The 18,270-nt window shown below is 43.3% G+C and overlaps 1 protein-coding gene across 9 annotated transcripts in view; it reads right to left on the bottom strand.

Moving 5' to 3' along the window:
* Positions 1 to 18,270, bottom strand: part of CPLANE1 (ciliogenesis and planar polarity effector complex subunit 1) — a 221,997-nt gene that overhangs the window by 57,159 nt on the left and 146,568 nt on the right. For 4 of the 9 annotated variants that reach the window (XM_077462837.1, XM_077462838.1, XM_077462841.1 and 1 more), the window contains exons 35-39: positions 15,623 to 15,743; positions 15,455 to 15,512; positions 13,277 to 13,408; positions 9,063 to 9,143; positions 3,745 to 3,831 (exon numbers count right to left, since the gene is read on the bottom strand). In XM_077462837.1, the coding sequence (XP_077318963.1) occupies positions 3,745 to 3,831; positions 9,063 to 9,143; positions 13,277 to 13,408; positions 15,455 to 15,512; positions 15,623 to 15,743 (479 nt within the window). The remainder of the gene's footprint in view (positions 1 to 3,744; positions 3,832 to 9,062; positions 9,144 to 13,276; positions 13,409 to 15,454; positions 15,513 to 15,622; positions 15,744 to 18,270) is intronic. The other 5 variants (XM_077462843.1, XM_077462844.1, XM_077462845.1 and 2 more) reach the window with 3 other exon arrangements.

Raw genomic sequence — 18,270 nt, 5'->3', positions numbered from 1 at the left:
TTAACCCCTTGCTTACTGGGCACTTAAACCCCCCTCCTGTCCAGACCAATTTTCAGCTTTCAGTGCTGATGCACTCTGAATGACAATTGTGCGGTCATACAATGTACCCAAATTACATTTTTATCATTTTTTCCCCACAAATAGAGCTTTCTTTTGGTGGTATTTGATCATCTCTGTGGTTTTTATTCTTTGTTAAAAAAAAAAACGAATAAAAAAAAAATTATATATTTTTAGATTTTGTTATAAAATTTAGCAAACTGGTAATTTTTCTCCTTCCTTGATGTACGCTGGTGAGGTGGCACTGATAGGTGGCAGTTATAGGCACTGATGGGTGGCAGTGATGGGCACTGGTTAGTTACACTGATAGGCAAGCACTGCTAGGTGGCACTGATTGGCACCACTGGTGGGCATCGATAGGTGGCACTGTGAGCACTGGCAGGTGGCAATGGCAGGGGGTACTGGGGGCACATATGAAGCAGACGTGCCTCCTTCCTCTTCGGGACCGATGTCCCTTGCAGATAAGCTGGTGATTGTCTTTTTTTCTCCTCAAGCTGTCAGCGTGAGGAGAAAAAAATAAAAAAACGATTACCAAGCTTTTGTTTAGATCATGTGATCAGCTGTCATTGGCTGACAGCTGATCATGTAGTAAGGAGCCAGGACCAGCCCCTTACTCGGGATCTGTGATCACCCGAGTCCTGGTGACGCACGCAAAGGTCATATGACAGCCTCCCGGAAATTTGGGTCCGTGCTGTGGCCGTCATTCAGCTATAGTGCGGACATCAAGAGGTTAAGTCACAGCCAGTATTTTAGCAATGAAAATCACACTCAACTTTTGCTGCAGCACAGAGCACCCCACTTTTCCTCAGCTGCGGGGGCCTAACTTATGATCCTGCACACAGGCCCACTGCTTTCAGAAAATGCCCCTGACCTGAACTCAATCATTGTGCATCTATTCCAGATGCTTGTATGTGACATCACATACATCCCATTCAAACACATGGGCTGGATGGGAGAGTTGGATCAGCAGGATGAGTGTGCCAGGACAGGTAGATGAGTCTCATCTCTGCTTCCTTTCACCACTTTGCATATCATACATATCAAAGGCGAGAAGAGGGTACAGCGGTAGAGCAGATGAGCAGGAGGGTACAGCAGTGGGACAGATGTGCAGGGAGGTACAGTGGTGGAAGAGATGAGAAGGGGGTTCAGCAATGAGACAGAAGAGCAGAGGGGTAAAGTGATGGGGCAGATGAGAAGGGGGTTTAGTGGTGGGACAGAAAAGCATGGTGGTAGAGCAATAGGGCAGATGTGAAAGGAGGTGTATTGATGGAACAGATGAGCAGGGGGTTACAGTGGTGGGGCAGGGGAGCAGGGGGAACAGAGGTGAGACGTGTGCAGGAGGTACATTGGTGGGGCAGATGAGAAAGCAGGTTACAGTGGTGGGGAAGGTGAAAAAGAGGGTTACAGTGGTGGGGCAGATGAGCAGATAAGTTCAGTGTTAGGACAAATGAGAAGGTGATTCAGTAGTGAGACAGAAGAGCATGGGGATACAGCAGTGGAGCAGATGTGCAGGGAGGTACATTGATGGGGCAGATGTGCAGGAGGTACAGTGGTGGGATGGATGAGAAGGGGGTTCAGCGGTGGGACAGAAAAGCAGGGGGTATAGTGATGGGGCAGATTAGCAGGGGGTTACAGTGATGGGAAAGATGAGCGGGGGGGGGTTCACTGTTGGGGCAGATGAGAAGGGGGTTCAGCGGTGAGACAGAAGAGCAAGGGGGTACAGCAGTGGGGCAGATGTGAAAGGAAGTGCATTGGTGGGACAGATTAGCAGGGGGTTACAATGGTTGGGCAAAAGAGCAGAGTGTTACAATGGTTGGACAAAGGGGTACAGAGTTGGGGCAGATGTACAGGGGGTACAGTGATGGGGAAGAGGAGAAAGGAGGTACATTGGTGGGACAGATGAGTAGGGGAGTACAGAAATGGGGCAGATGTGCAGAGGAGAAAGGAGGTACATCGGTGGAACACATGAGCAGGGGGTCACAGCAGTGGGGCAGATGAGAAAGGGGGTTACAATGTTAGGGCAGATTAGCAGATAAGTTCAGTGTTAGGACAGATGAGAAGATGGTTCAGCGGTGAGACAGAAGAGCATGGGGATACGGCGGTGAAGCAGATGTGCAGTGAGGTACAGTGGTGGGGCAGATGAGAAAGGGGGAACATTGGTGGGTCAGATGAGCAGGGGGTTACAGTGGTGGGGCAGATGACAAAGTTGGTACATTGGTGGGGCAGATGAGCGGAGGGTTACAGGGGTGGGGCAGATGAGCAGGGGGTACAGTGGTGGGGCAGATGTGCGGGGGTTACAGTGGTGGGGCAGATGTGCAGGGGGTTACAGTGGTGGGGCAGATGTGCAGGGGGTTACAGTGGTGGGGCAGATGTGCAGGGGGTTACAGTGGTGGGGCAGATGATCAGGGGGTTACAGTGGTGGGACAGATGACAAAGTTGGTACATTGGTGGGTCAGATGAGCAGGGGGTTACAGTGGTGGGTCAGATGAGCAGGGGGTACAGTGATGGGGCAGGTGTGCAGGGGGTTACAGTGGTGGGGCAGATGTGCAGGGGGTTACAGTGGTGGGGCAGATGTGCAGGGGGTTACAGTGGTGGGGCAGATGTGCAGGGGGTTACAGTGGTGGGGCAGATGTGCAGGGGGTTACAGTGGTGGGGCAGATGAGCAGGTGAATTGGGGCTGATCTGAGGTGTAAAGGTGCACGATGTTAAATTTCTCACTACTACTTACTTTATAAAAAATCATTTTTGTGATTGAATGTGTGAAGTTGACATTTTTTTTGTTATAAAATGGGTACGCTCAATTTCTTTGAAAACATTTTTCAGCACACTGTGCTCAAAACGTTGCCTACCCCTGGTCTAAATGGTAGAATAGATGATAATATAGTAGGGACACAATGTAAAACATTTTTGGGATGTGTCTGTGCTATAATTATAACTGCATCTAACTATTTATTTCATGCACACTGTTGGTGATACTATCTTCAAACAGATCTCCAACACTGCATATAATTTAAATCAAGAAAAGGACTCAAATCTCACAGCAAATGTCAGAAAGGGATGGGGAATCGCTTAAAGAGGAGTTCCCCTTAAAAAAAAAAAAATGAAAAGTCAGCAGCTGCAACTACTGCAGCGGCTGACTTTTAATAATCGGACACTTACCTGTCCCAGGGTCCAGCGATGTGGGGGAACAAAGCTCCGCTCGTCCCCCCCTCTGCTCTGCGGTGCCGGCATTCTGTGGGCACCCAGCTGTGGCTTCAAAGCCGGGCACCCACTGCTCATGCGTGAGTGGCCCCGCGATTGGCCGCGCAGTCATCTGGGACCTGTCATGTGTCCCAGATGATTGACAGGAGGGAGGGGGCAGAGCTGAGCCCTTCCTGCGCCGAGGGGAAGGGATGTCACCAGCCCAGGCACTGAAGGAGGCAGACTACGAGAGACCCCCTAGCAACAGGCATTTAGAGGTGAGTTGAAAAAAAAAATTCCAAATGTTTTTTTTTTTTTCTTTAGGTATTTTAATGATTTTTTTTTTCTGTGGAACACCACTTTAATAATCTTGAGGAAGCAGAACAATGATGAAGGCAAACTTCAAGCTCATTGTTTAACCAATAGGTTGCACCCAACGTCATACTTAGTATGAGGAGTTTTACAATGACACAAAAAGGCCTCTGAAAGAAATCTGTGAGAACAGACCTGCAGCAAGAGCAGAAGGGGCCATAGAAGTGCTATGAAGTTCTTCTGTCCTTTTATTCTCAAGGGGCTTAGGTGATGCACTGGGAGCTGCAGCAGGAGGAAAAGCAGTGAGCAGATTATTATACATCTCTTGATATGCTGCATAGACCATTCAATAATCTCAGTGTCATGGCTAAGGATGGTAAACTGAAGTATGGGTCATGACCTATAAATAATGCAGAGTAATTATGGCAGCACTCTGAGTAGATCTTTGCAGATGCATATGTAGTCAGAAATTGCCTGCAATGGCCACATTCATTCATATTAAACAATCTTTCATGTTTGTATACTTTAAGTCTATACAACAAATAAACAAGTAAGCAGCTTATAAAACCTAAAAAAAAAATCAAAACTGCATACGTTGAAAAATACATAAGCAGAGGTAATCTTTAGTTAAAAACTGCCTGCAACAATGATCATCAGATCTGCAGCTAAAGTGATAAAAGCAAATAGGTAAGTGCAAGTTGGGCCCCTCCCACTTTCCATGCCACCATATCTGTTACTGAGGCCAAACATCAAAAACCACAAAAGGTGGTTTCTGTATTTTTTTACTCTATTAAATATAAAAAAAAAAAAATATGCAGAAACCTTTTGAAGACCGTGTGTGTGTGTGTGTATGTGTATATGTGTATATATATATATATATATATATATATATATATATATATATATATATATATATATATATATATATATATATATATAAAATTGATGACAAGATGAATGCAGTATGTTATCAAAAAATACCAGGAGAACATTTGCATTCATCAGCCAGGAAGCTGCACATGGGATGTACTTGGACATTCCAACATGACAATGATCCAAAACACAAGGCCAAGTCGACCTGTCATTGGCTACAGCAGAATAAAATGAAGGTTCTGGAGTGGTCACCTCAGTCTCCTGACCTCAATATCATTGAGCCACTCTGGGGAGATCTCAAACGTGCAATTCATGCAAAACAGCCCAAGAAGTTACAGGAACTGGAGGGTTTTTTTCCATGAGGATTGGGCAGCTTTACCATCTGAGAAGATAAAGAGCCTCATCCACAAATACCACAAAAAAGACTTCACGCTGTCATTGATGTTAAAGGGGGCAATACACAGTATTAGAGCCGGTTCACACAGGGGCAACACGACTTCCAGTGTGACTTTGGGAGGCAACTTGGACACGACTGGAGTATGAATCACAGCGCGACTTGAGGCAACTTACAAGGCAACTTGAAGTTGCCTCCAGGACAGGGGACTTTTGTCAGTGGCCAATCACATAATAATCAGCTCTGTGGGAGGGAGGGGTTTGCCTAGAAAACTATTTTTACTTCCTGGAAAGTTGCTTCTGTTAAGACAGGGGATCCGACTTGGAGGCAACTTCCATTGAAATCAATGGGTACAAGTTGCCTAGAAATCAGATTGAAGTCGTAAGGAAACTTTTCTGAAGTCGGAGTGACTTCAGTAGTGTGCATTAAGACGGCTCCATTCACATATATTGATTTTCTCAACCGCGCGACTTGGGGCGATTTGAAGTCAGATCCCAGGTCACCCCTGTGTGAACCGGCTCTTAAGAACTGGGGTTTGTCAACTTTTGATCAGGGTCATTTGGGTAGTTTCTGTTGTGATTATGATTTAAAAAGAGTAACACAGTTGACTGATAATACATGGCTTCAGCCAAACACTAACCATGAGTGAAAGAAAAGTTTTTGTGTTATCATTCATATTCTCTGAAAAATGGCCAAGAAATCATAAATTCTGCTAGGGTATGTAAACTTAGCACAACTGCACCCATATAAGTGAAAATGCCCAAATTGGACCCATGTGACTCGTTAGTGTTGCAAGGTTTCAGGTGTGAATGGGGAGCATGTGTGTTAAATTTGGGGTTATCGCTCTCACTCTCTCATACTGGTCACTGAAAGTTCAACATGGCACCTCATGGCAAAGAACTCTGAGGATCTGAAAAAAAGAATTGTTGCTCTACATAAAGATGGCCTAGACTATAAGAAGATTGCCAACTGAGCTGCAGCAAGGTGGCCAAGATCATACAGCGGTTTAACAGGAAGGTTCAACTAAGAACAGGCCTCACCATGGTCAACCAAAGAAGTTGAGTGAATGTCCTCAGCGTCATATCCAGAGGTTGTCTTTGGTAAATAGACGTATGAGTGCTGCCAGCATTGCTGCAGAGGTTGAAGGGGTGGGAGGTCAGCCTGTCAGTGCCATATGCTGCACACTGCATCAAATTGGTCTGCATGGCTGTCATCCTAGACGGAAGCCTCTTCTAAAGATGATGCACAAGAAAGCTCGCAAACAGTTTGCTGAAGACAAGCAGACTAAGGACATGGATTACTGGAACCATGTCCTGGGGTCTGATGAGACCAAGATAAACTTATTTGGCTCAGATGGTGTCAAGCATGTGTGGTGGCAACCAGGTGAGGAGTACAAAGACAAGTGTGTCTTACAGTCAAGCATGGTGGTGGGAGTGTCATGGTCTGGGCCTGCATGAGTGCTGCCGGCACTGGGGAGCTACAATTCATTGAGGGAACCATGAATGCCAACATGTACTGTGACGTACTGTGACATACTGAAGCAGAGAATGATCCCCTCCCTTCAGAGACTGGGCCTCAGGGCAGTATTCCAACATGATAATGACCCCAAACACACCTCCAAGACAACCACTGCCTTGCTAAAGAAGCTGAGGGTAAAGGTGATGGACTGGCAAAGCGATCCAGATCTAAACCCTATTGAGCATCCTTAACCACTTCCAGACCACCGCATCCTTACTTTGAAGGGGGATATCGTTGTTAAGGCAGCAGCTAGCTGCCATAACCCTGGTATCCTCTTGTTTGGCCGGTGGTCCGCTTCAAGATAAAAGTGGTCTCTGCGGCGGATTCGCCACAAGATCACTTTTAACGGTGGTGGGAGAGGGAATACGACCCCCCCATCCATCTCTATGACACTGCAGGGCGGAAGCAACATCAAAATGTCACTTCAGCCCATAGCTCTTAAAGGGCCATTTTTTTAAATTACTTTTTTGGGGGTTTTTTATTGCATTTTAGTGTAAATTTGAGATCTGAGGTCTTTTTGACCCCAGATCTCATATTTTAAGGGGTCCTGTCAGGCTTTTATTCCATTACAAGGGATGTTTACATTCCTTGTAATAGGAATAAAAGTGACATTTTTTTTTTTAAACAGTGTAAAAATAAAAGGTAAAATAAATAATAAGAAAAACTTTTTTTTAAATGTGCCCCGTCCAGCTCGTGTGCAGAAGTGAACGCATACTTGAGTAGCGCCCGCATATGAAAATGGTGTTCAAACCACACATGTGAGATAGTACCGTGATCGGTAGAGTGAGAGCAATAATTCTAGCCCTAGACCTCCTCTGTAACTCAAAACATGCAACCTATAGAATTTTTTAAACGTCGCCTATGAAGATTTTTAAGGATAAAATTTTGTCGCCATTCCACGAGTGGGCACAATTTTGAAGCGTGACATGTTGGGTATCAATTTACCCGGTGTAACATTATCTTTCACAATATAAAAAAATTGGGCTAACTTTACTGTTGTCTTATTTAATTAAAAAAAGTGTATTTTTTCCAAAAATAGTGCGCTTGTAAGACCACTGCACAAATACAGTGTGACAGGAAGTATTGTAACGACCGCCATTTTATTGTCTAGGGTGTTAGAGACAAAAAAATTTATAATGTAATTTTCTAGCAAAAAAAAATGTTTTTAACTTGTAAACAGCACATATAAAAAAGAGGCTCGGTCCTTAAGTGGTTAAACAGAAGGTGGAGGAGAACAAGGTCTCCAACATCCACCAGCTCAGTGATGTTGTTATGGAGGAGTGGAAGAGGACTCCAGTGGCAACCTGTGAAGCTCTGGTGAACTCCATGCCCAAGAGGGTTAAAGCAGTGCTGGAAAATGGAAGCCACACAAAATATTGACACTTTGGGCCCAATTTGGACATTGTCCCTTAGGGGTGTACTAAATTTTGTTGCCAATGGTTTAGACATTAATGGCTGTGTGTTGAGTTATTTTGTGTGGACAGCAAATTTACACTGTTATACAAGCTGTACACTCACTACTTTACATTGTAGCAAAGTGTCATTTCTTCAGTGTTGTCACATGAAATTATATAAGAAAATATTTACAAAAATGTGAGGGGTGTACTCACTTTTGTGAGATACTGTACACACACATTTACGGTCACAGTCAGCCTTCTGCAGTTACATGTCACCAATTGGTCTAGAAGAAAAAGGCTATTGCTACACTACACTGGACCGATTTCCCCCAAGCTATGCCAGGTGCAAGGGATGTCTGAACAAAACACATACCCTGCACCCCTTACCACACAAGTAGAAAAGGTCTATTCAACAGTCAGAGTTTCTCAAATGAATAGACAATGCTGAGAACTCTGAGGTTAAGCATTATGCAAGTGAAATCTGATGTTCAAATTTACTCTATTTTTTTCCAGCTCACATAATCTTTTTTTATGGCAAATAAGCTTCATACAGATAGTGAACCGTGACATAGTGCCAACATTCATCACTGAGGACATCAATGGTGAATCCAACAAAACATGCTGGCCTCATAAGGTATTACGTACGTTTTTTCCCACACATGCTGTTAACTGTATTGTGCATAAAACCGGATTATGGGCAAGATGACGATGACTCAGGCTAAGGGTGTTAAACATGGTTTGCCACCCTATATTTAAAGTGTTACTAAACCCAGGACCCTGCATTCACTATAGCTGCTTTTAACTGTGTTCCCTGGGAGGTGATTCTAACTGAAGGGGGAGGGGACTGACTAGAGGAAGTGACGGATCGTGGTTACTAGGTAATACACACACTTGTCCCTGTTCGATCTCGCCTGGCCACGATTGCTCGTGGCCGGAGGTCATCACAACTGTCAGGCACGAGCATCGGCACCCCCGCTGTGCAGCGGGCACATGCGCGCCTGCTATCCGGACCATGCGAGCCAACGTATAGTTACGTGGTTTCGTGCAGGGGAGCCACCCTGCCACAGTATAACTGTGGAGGCTGGTCCGGAAACGTTTAAACAGCCAAGGTGGCATATATACACACAAATGTTCCTTATTGTGACAATCTCCTCATATGGGTTCATAACTAAATACAACTACTAATCCATAATAAAATGACAAACATGAAATCAGTCTTTGCAATCAGAGGACAGATGAAGTTAAAATTTATATTTAAAATATTTATCACGTTATAAAAGGGACAATACAATGGACACACACACTAGCATGCAAAAAAACAAAGAGTAGACCTGAAGCAGAAGGAACTGCCACCAGCGGACTGCTAGAAAACACGTCATAGCTTGTCCCCATGTTTATAAGAGATTTGGAGGCTATAGTAAAGGAAGAAGTAGCACAAAGCAGATCAGCATCATAATCAGTGACAGGCAGCCTCATCAAGTAATATATATGTATGTACTGAATACACCCACCACCAATAAATCCAATTTGATTGAAAGAGAATGTATAAACTTTTGGATAGTCTCATAACCTAGTCTACATAAGGTCACTTTCCAAATAGAGAAGAATGGTTCGGGCGGCTTTTGAAGGCTTTTTTTTCTATAACTTAACTACTGTATTGGAAATTCATGAACATTCATGAAATGAAGGAGCTCAATTCACATATTCAACTGTTTATGACAAACTCTATAGGTGAGAGGTTAAAGGTGAAGGCGGGGAATTGTTGATCACATTGGGGATGTTGGGATATTTATCTTGATTTGTGGGCAGGTGTGAAAATAATTCATTTTATCACCCCGTGATACAGAGAACTAAAAGTCCATTTAACACAATGTTGAAAATCACAGAAAGGAATCAATCTTCACAAATTCCTTCAGACTTCCACCACACCAATGTGCTCGTGACACCTCGCTCAATGGAAACGCACTCACCGACTGATGTTGCCTCCCACTTTCGTGTTTGGCAAAAAAGCAGTGTAAAACCCCCTTCGGTCTATCCCTCGATCATTCCAGGCAAGGCTCATCCATATGTAAAAACTGAAATACAATGCTCCACATAGCGTTTAACCACTTGCCGACCGCCGCACAACGATGTACGTCGACAGAATGGCACGGGCAGGCATATGGGCGTACATGTACGCCCCTGCCTTTCCGCGGGTGGGGGGCCCGATCGGGCCCCCCGGTGCCAGCGGCGGTCGGATTCCGTGCAGGAGCGATCCGGGATGAGGGGGCGGCCATTCATTCATGGCCACCCCCTCGCGATCGCTCCTGACGAATGAAATCCCTCCTCTACATCACTTCCTCTCCTGTAATGTAAACACAGGCAGAGGAAGTGATGTAATCTCTCCTCCGTGTCGGTCTTTTTCGTTCCGGCACCGAGGAGAGAGGATCGGTGAGTTGCACCTAACACTACACTAACAGTAGAACATGCCAGGCACACTTTCACCCCCCCAATCACCCCTGCACCCCCAGTCACAGTGACACCAATTGCATTTTTTTTATTTTTTTATTATTGCATTGGTGTCATTTGTGACTGCAATAACTGTTAGGGCAGTTAGGGTTAGCCCCCAATAACTGTTAGGGCAGTTAGGTTTAGCCCCCTTTAGCTCTAGGGTACCCCCCTAACCCCCCCAATAAAGGTTTAACCCCGTGATTACCCCCCGTCGCCAGTGTCACTAAGGCTGGGTTCACATTGCAGCGGTTTATGAGAACGGATGTGATTCGCACCGCACTGCAGTGCAAATCACATCCGATCTCTGTGCGATGCGAGTTGAGCAATATATCATTTAGTGACAACTTTGTGAAAAAAAAAATTAAATAAATAAAAGTTTGTAATTTTCCCGCAACTTGTGGCAAAATATAAAATATTCCATGGACTCAACATGCCTCTCAGCAAATAGCTTGGGGTGTCTACTTTCTAAAATGGGGTCATTTGGGGGGGTTTTGTGCCATCTTGGCATTTTATGGCCTTCAAAACTGTGATAGGTAGTGAGGAGTGAAATTACAAATGTATGCCCTTAGAAATCCTGAAGGCGGTGGTGCTTGGCTTTCAGGGCCCCGTACGCGGCTAGGCTTCCAAAAAGTCAACCACATGTGGTATCCCCGTACTCAGGAGAAGCAGCAGAATGTATTTTTGGGGTACAATTCCACATATAACCATGGCATGTGTGAGCAACATATCATTTAGTGACAACTTTGTGTAAAAAAAATATATATATATTTTTTTGTCATTATTCAATCGCTTGAGGCAAAAAAATTAAATATTCAATGGGCTCAACATGCCTCTTATCAATTTCCTTAGGGTGTCTATTTTCCAAAATGGGGTAATTTGGGGGGGAGTTTGTACTGCCCTGCCATTTTAGCACCTCAAGAAATTAGATAGGCAGTCATAAACTAAAAGCTGCGTAAATTCCAGAAAATGTACCTTAGTTTGTAGATGTGACAACTTTTGCGCAAACCAATAAATATACAGTTATTGACTTTTTTTTTTACCAAAGACATGTGGCTGAATACATTTTGGCCTAAATGTATGACTAAAATTGAGTTTATTGGATTTTTCTAATAACAAAAAGTAGAAAATATCATTTTTTTTCAAAATTTGCGGTCTTTTTACGTTTATATCATAAAAAATAAAAATCGCAGAGTCAGTCAAATACCTTTAAAAGAAAGCTCTATTTGTGGGAAAAAAAGGACGCAAATTTTGTTTGGGTACAACATTGCATGACCGCGCAATTACCAGTTAAAGCAGCGCAGTGCCAAATTGTAAAAAGACCTCTGGTCATTGACCAGCAAAATGGTCCGGTCTGAAAGTGGTTAAAAATTTATTCAAACACCACACACATCACTTCAATATATCAACTCACATATTAAATAAAAAATGCCAGCATCAATTGAAAAGCTCACAGCAAACTTTCAACAATCAGGTGTTGCACTGCGGATATAGCGGAACTCAAAGTGTGCATTATAAGCTCTCACCACTTCCCAGCCACTGCTCCCGATAAACTGAATTGACCACGAGCATCAGCGTCTTTCTGTCAATGGCGTTCGTATCCGTGTGGCCACGCTCCTGTCATGTTTCGTCACTCTGAGGAAGAAATCAGAGTGACGAAACATGTCGGGGCCATGGCCACACGGATACGAACGTCATTGACAGAAAGACGCTGATGCTCGTGGTCAGTTCAGTTTATCGGGAGCAGTGGCTGGGAAGTGGGGAGAGCTTATAATGCACACTTTGAGTTCCGCTATATCCGCAGTGCAACACCTGATCGTTTGTTGAAAGTTTGCTGTGATCTTTTCAATTGAGGCTGGCATTTTTTATTTAATATGTGAGTTGATATATTGAAGTGATGTGTGTGGTGTTTGAATACATTTTTAAACGATATCACGATATGTGGAGCATTGTATTTCACTATTTACATATGGATGAGCCTTGCCTGGAATGATCGAGGGATAGACCCAAGGGGGGTTTACACTGCTTTTTTGCCAAACATGAAAGTGGGAGGCAACATCAGTCGGTGAGTGCGTTTCCATTGGATGAGGTGTCACGAGCACATTGGTGTGGTGGAAGTCTGAAGGAATTTGTGAAGATTGATTCCTTTCTTTGATTTTCAATATTCTGTTAGATGGACTTTTAGTTCTCTATATCACTGTATCACGGGGTGATAAATTAATTATTTTCACTTTGCACATTTGTTACATTATGAGCGCTACTTAAATTATCTTTCAAATATTTTTGCAGTACACGTTTGGAGGTATAATTTATTTGTATAAGTAACACTTATTGTATTACAAATTTTTAATATATAACTTTTAGGCATGTTTGGTAATGAGATAGGAGCTGATAGGGGCCTTTTGGTGTTATATTTTTATTTTTGGATGAGATATTAGATAGTTTATGATAACAGTACATTGCTATTTATTTATGGCATGTGTTTGCACAGTAGAAGCTTTGGTGTAATGATTTAGATTTAATATTCTGGTTTATGGAAGTGTTGTCGTGTCCGTACATATCTGTATAATACATGATCTGGGATAGATTATTCTGCAGGTTTATCAAATATGGGGTATCTGTTGTCGGCTGTCCTTCCTCTCCCCTGAAGCAAGTGCTGGGAGCTGATCACATGACTGGACCTGAGCAGCCTGAGATTAGGCAAGTATAGACATCTTTCCTCTACAGCAGAGATCTCCAAACTATGGCCCTCCAGCTGTTGCAGAACTACACGTCCCATGAGGCATTGCAAAACTCTGACATTCACAGACATGACTAGGCATGATGGGAATTGTAGTTCCTGAACATCTGTAAGGCCAAAGTTTGGAGACCACTGCTCTACATGCTAGTTAGTATAGGTTTTCCCGGACTTCCACTCTAATATAGTAACTTCACGGCAATGGATCTATACATCTGGATTGCAAAGGCTAGCTATGGCTTCTCGTCGACATCTACTTAGCCTAGTCAACTGAATACCAAATGTTACCTGATTGTGATATTTGGGATAATGCACATTTACCAGAGTCTGTGTTGGTGCCAGCATCATGAACTTCAGGTGGTCTTTTTGTTAAGGAAGCCAAATAATGTAACTCTGCCATGGTTGGAAGCAGAGGGCCTGGAATCTGATCTGTCAACTCCGCTTCAAATGAGCCTGAAACAAATATGTTCAGTTCAGAGATTGCATGCTACAAACCCACTAAGGATGTGGTACAGTCAGCTCGAAAGGTCACAAAGTGATACACCATGTTTCTTTTAGAGTGACCACTTGCTTTGTGCAAAGGGGCAAAGCAAAAGGGTCACTAAACTCTTACTTTCCACAGCAAAACACAAGCTTCCTCACTTCAGTGCTGCTCTGTTTAGTTCTTAGGAGTCAAGTCAAATACCCAATAGTTCCTGGTATATGTAGGTATGTGATAGCGTTAGTTCCCCTTGATTGACTTAACACTGTCATATGAGAAAAGAATACATAGTCCTGTTCACACTCTCCTCTCACAAGTCATTCTTGATGTTAAAAACTATTTTTTAAAGTGGTTGTAAACCCTTACAGACCACTTTATGCTACATGTAAGCCTAGAATAAGGCTTACCAGTAGCTACCCAGGATAACTCCTAAACTTGCACGGTTTAGGAGATATCCCTTGTATTTGCATGAGCCAACATCATCAGCACATGCACACTGACACAAACTGAAGCAATGGCACGTGTGAGTGTGCCGTTACCATGCACATGCGCGGGAGTGATGTCATCGTGGCTCCGGCCAATCACAGTGCCGGAGCTGTGATAACTGGAAGTAACTCCCGGGCGTGATGTCAGCCACCGAAGTGGTGTACGGGCATCGCAGCGAGGGCCTCGATCTCAGGTGAGTATTACATAATGAGCTGGAATGTTATGCATACCAGCTCATTATGCCTTTGTCTTGCAGGTGTTAGGTTTTTTTTTTTTTTTTAAAGTGGGTTTACACCCACTTTAAAATGATTTTAACCATCATTTTTTTGCTAAAAAATTACTCAGAACCCCTCAAACATTATACATTTTTTTTTTTAAACAAAGACCCTAGAGAATAAAATTTCAGTTGTTGCAATTTTTTTGGTCACATGGTATTTGCGTAGCAGTTTTTCAAACTCAATTTAATTTATTATTTTTTTTAAATACACGTTAATAAAACACCATAGGTAACCCAATTTTTGGGGTAAAATTTAAAAGACGATGTTACGCCAAGTCAATAGATACCAAACATGTCACACTTTAGAATTGCGCAAAACTACGATACTTTAAGTAGAACTATAGGCAAAACTTTTTTTACACTGACTGGTTCATGTCAGTTGAAATCTGATTTACAACAGATTCATTTAAAAGTATGTTTGAAAATTTAGCAGAGAGGTACTTGACAGTGTGTTGCTGCTTGTTCACTACCCATTCAGAGGTTGGGGCAGTTCTTAAGAAAAAAGCTGTGTTGCTTTAACTGTTGTAGAGGCAAGTGAGATCACAAACTGACCGACAGGGGTGTATGACAGGGATGTATTCACTAGAAGTCTACCCAAACCAAATCAAACATTTTCTTGTCTGGCAACAAGCAATTTCAACTATGAATTGAGCAGTTTGTCTTGACTCTTACTTTGAAATTATATATATACATTCAGTCCCACGTTACAAACAACAACTTATTAATGTCTCGTACTTATAAACGGAGGGAGACAACAGGAAGTAAGAGGAAATCTACCCCTAGGAAGGGAAATTTACTCCTGTAAGAGTTCTCATGGGAAAAGGTGTCTCCACTGAAGCTTCATCACTAATCTTTGTTTCCACAACAACCCACAAATTTTTAAATCCAATGGAAGGGACAGAAAGTGAGATGAAATCTTCTGAACAGGGGCATAGACAGCAACACAAATGTTACAGGGTTGTTAATCCTTCCCTATGCCATCAATAAAACCTAAAACATTTTTTTTGGCTGGAGCTCAACACAAAAATGGACCTGTTCCAACTAACATACAAATTCAACTTGGGAACAAATCGCCTACAGACCCCATCTTGTTTGTAACCCGGTAACTGCCTGTATGTATGTATATACACACACACATATATATATATATATATATATATATATATATATATACATATACATATATATATATATATATATATATATATATATATATATATATATATATATATATATGATAGATCATTTTACTTACCTAATGGAATTGCAAATTCATTACTCTCCATTAAGTTAGGTTCATCATGAAGCACTTTCTAGAAATAAAGCAGACATCTGATTAATGCACGGGTAATCTGTCTTTTCAGCCATCAGTAGAGCTGTACAAAGTTAGTGATAAATGACCAGGAGAGGGAAATGAAGTTACCTCTTTTTCCACAACCTCATCAAAGTTATTTGGAGTGATGATCGAGTCTTCTGGACGAAATGTAACAGATGTTTTCTTCTCTTTCTTCTCACCTTTTTCTCTCAGAGTGCGCCTCTTCTGTCTAAAACAGAGACATGTAGAAGATAAACTATTCACTGATTAATTGGTTTCTTGCCTTGCTATATAATCTACAAAAAGATTTGGCCTGTTAGTAAACATTATGTGCTTGAACGTTAACATTAAAAATGGCGACTCTGCATTAACATGCAGACCCCATCGGATTCAGCCGGCCACAGCACTGTTGTCTCCTGACGCCAATAAGGCATTCGACAGTGTTGGCTGGCGGTATCTGTGGGCTGTACTGGCCAAGTTTGGGTTTGGACCCAGGTTCATCAGGTGGGTGAGGTTGTTATATGACACACCAGAGGCCGCTATACGCATGTCAGACAGGATGTCTCAGGTGATTGGACACTGGCAAAGCTTTTAATACATGCCCTACCAAGTACCTCCCCTATAATCCTACCTCACGCTGTGAGTACTCAGTTTTGTAGAAAGCAATGCAGTGACCAAGCAATAGAAGGGAGCATAGGTGCGCACAGCCTATTGCATTAGGGTGTGCACCCCAAAGCTCAAACACACATGCATGTGCTGAGCAGCTTCCTGTTAATTCACAAATTGAAGCATAATAAACACCGTTTACTATGTTTCAGTTATGATTGAATACAGTGAGTTCATTTAGAAAGGGAAGGGGCTGGTAAATGAGATATTAATTAGCCCCCTTCTCTATCATGAAACATCCCCTACAGCAGCTGGGGAGGAGAGGAGGGAAGCCAGAAACACCATGGTGGGGGGCATGCAACGCGGGGGGGGGGGGGGGGGCCCAGGCAGAAGGGGGGAAATCAGCACTGTACAGAGTTATTAGGGTGTGCCCAGGCACACCCCCTGCGCATGCCTATGGAAGGGACAAGAGGGTTGAAATGCTGTTCACCCAACCCCTGTTTTTTGACAGGTATCCTGTCCCCACTTCCGTCGGACCTCGCCACAGTGAGTTACATCAGAAGTTCGGCCCCCCTCCTCCTTCCCCTGCTCCTGGGCTAGTAAGAGAGCACAGCACAGTAGGGACCCGGCTGTGAAGCTGAAAGGCTTCACTGCCAGGTTCCCTTACTGGCAATGACAAAGGCAGCGGCAGCAACCGACAGCTGATGGATACATCGGCTGGGGTGCCGACAGCGCTGCACTCCAGGACAGGTAAGTGTCCTAATATTAAAAGTCAGCAGCCACAATATGGATACAACTTCAATGATATTCAATGGGCTAAAATCGGACTGAAGTCAGACCAAAGTAGTGCAGGAACCTTTTCCAAAGTCGGACCAACACAAGTTGGACCAGTTAAGACAGCTCTCATAGGGAATCATTGATTTACACACGTCATCCGACATGTGCTCTCAAAGTCGGAGTGTATGTCGCACCAGTATGAACTGGGCCTTAATTGGCGCTATCCAGAATTTCCTATTCTGACATGGCCAATCCCAAGTCTCTGCTGCAAACGAAATCACTCAGAATTCAACAGGAAAAAAAAGATCAATTTTATAGAATTTAGATAGAAATTGTCTGGTGTGCTTATTGTCATGAAATGTTATTGTAGTAGTACAGTCATGGTGGTGTAAGAACAGCAGTAGCAGTGGGATTACATACTACTGGCTGTCCTTCGCATGGGGGCCGGCCTCTGATCTAGGTTCACTAGGTGTCTCCTGGGAAATACTGGGAGGGCTCTTTATTCACATTTGAACTGGAGCCTTCCACCACACAATCAGGTAAATTTAAAAAAAGGTGTGGTAGACAGCCTTTAGGATTCCGTGCCACATAGACAATGTCAGTGCTTGTGCCCAATTCAAGTACCTGTCAGAGTGAGAGGGACATAAACTTGTGTCTGTACTGGGGAGGAAGGGAATGATAGAATCCATAGCCACTATTCTGTCCAACAGCAGCTTTCAAATCTATCCACTACTGTGCACTGTCACTGAAAAATTAATTGGACCTGATTGGGAAACTATTCTCTCAGTTCCCCATCAGGCTTCATCCACCCAGTGACAAAGCATTGCACATAGTTGGCAACCAACCTGGCCCTTTTGCTTACATTTAATTTTTGGCTAGGCAATCTCTCAGCTAAATGAGGCAGGGGATTCAGCGCTGTGTGGGAAACTATCCAATACACAATGCCTTTCCAGCACAGGCACAGCCTGCTTTGAGTACTAGCATACCTCTGTATGCCAGATCAAAGTTGGTCTTAATTACTGCTAGTCTCCTAAATGGAGAAATGTCTGAAATTCTTTAAAAATCTAATCGCTGTGCCAATGACAGATTCTTAAAGTGGCGGTAGTAAGAATTATCTAAAATCCCTACACATCTCACCAAGACTGGCGCAAATGCTTTCCTGAATTAGTCGGTTGTTAGTTCCTGCCCATAGGATGTCATATGACCTCCTGGAGTTTAAGTGGAGATATCGGAATGATGCCTGCAGCTACAGGCATCATTCAGATATTTTTTTTTTCAGCTGGTGATCCCCTCACATGTAAAAGCAATCAAGTGGTTTAGCTGCTTGATTGCTTTTAGAGGCGACGGGAGAGAAACCCCTTCTGCTGCCCTCT

This window comes from Lithobates pipiens, unplaced genomic scaffold, assembly GCF_037356315.1.
Source record: "Lithobates pipiens isolate NorthernLeopardFrog02 unplaced genomic scaffold, aLitPip1_a1.2 Scaffold_3, whole genome shotgun sequence".
Lineage (NCBI taxonomy): Eukaryota > Metazoa > Chordata > Amphibia > Anura > Ranidae > Lithobates > Lithobates pipiens.
This window is presented reverse-complemented; position numbering and strand designations above follow the sequence as displayed.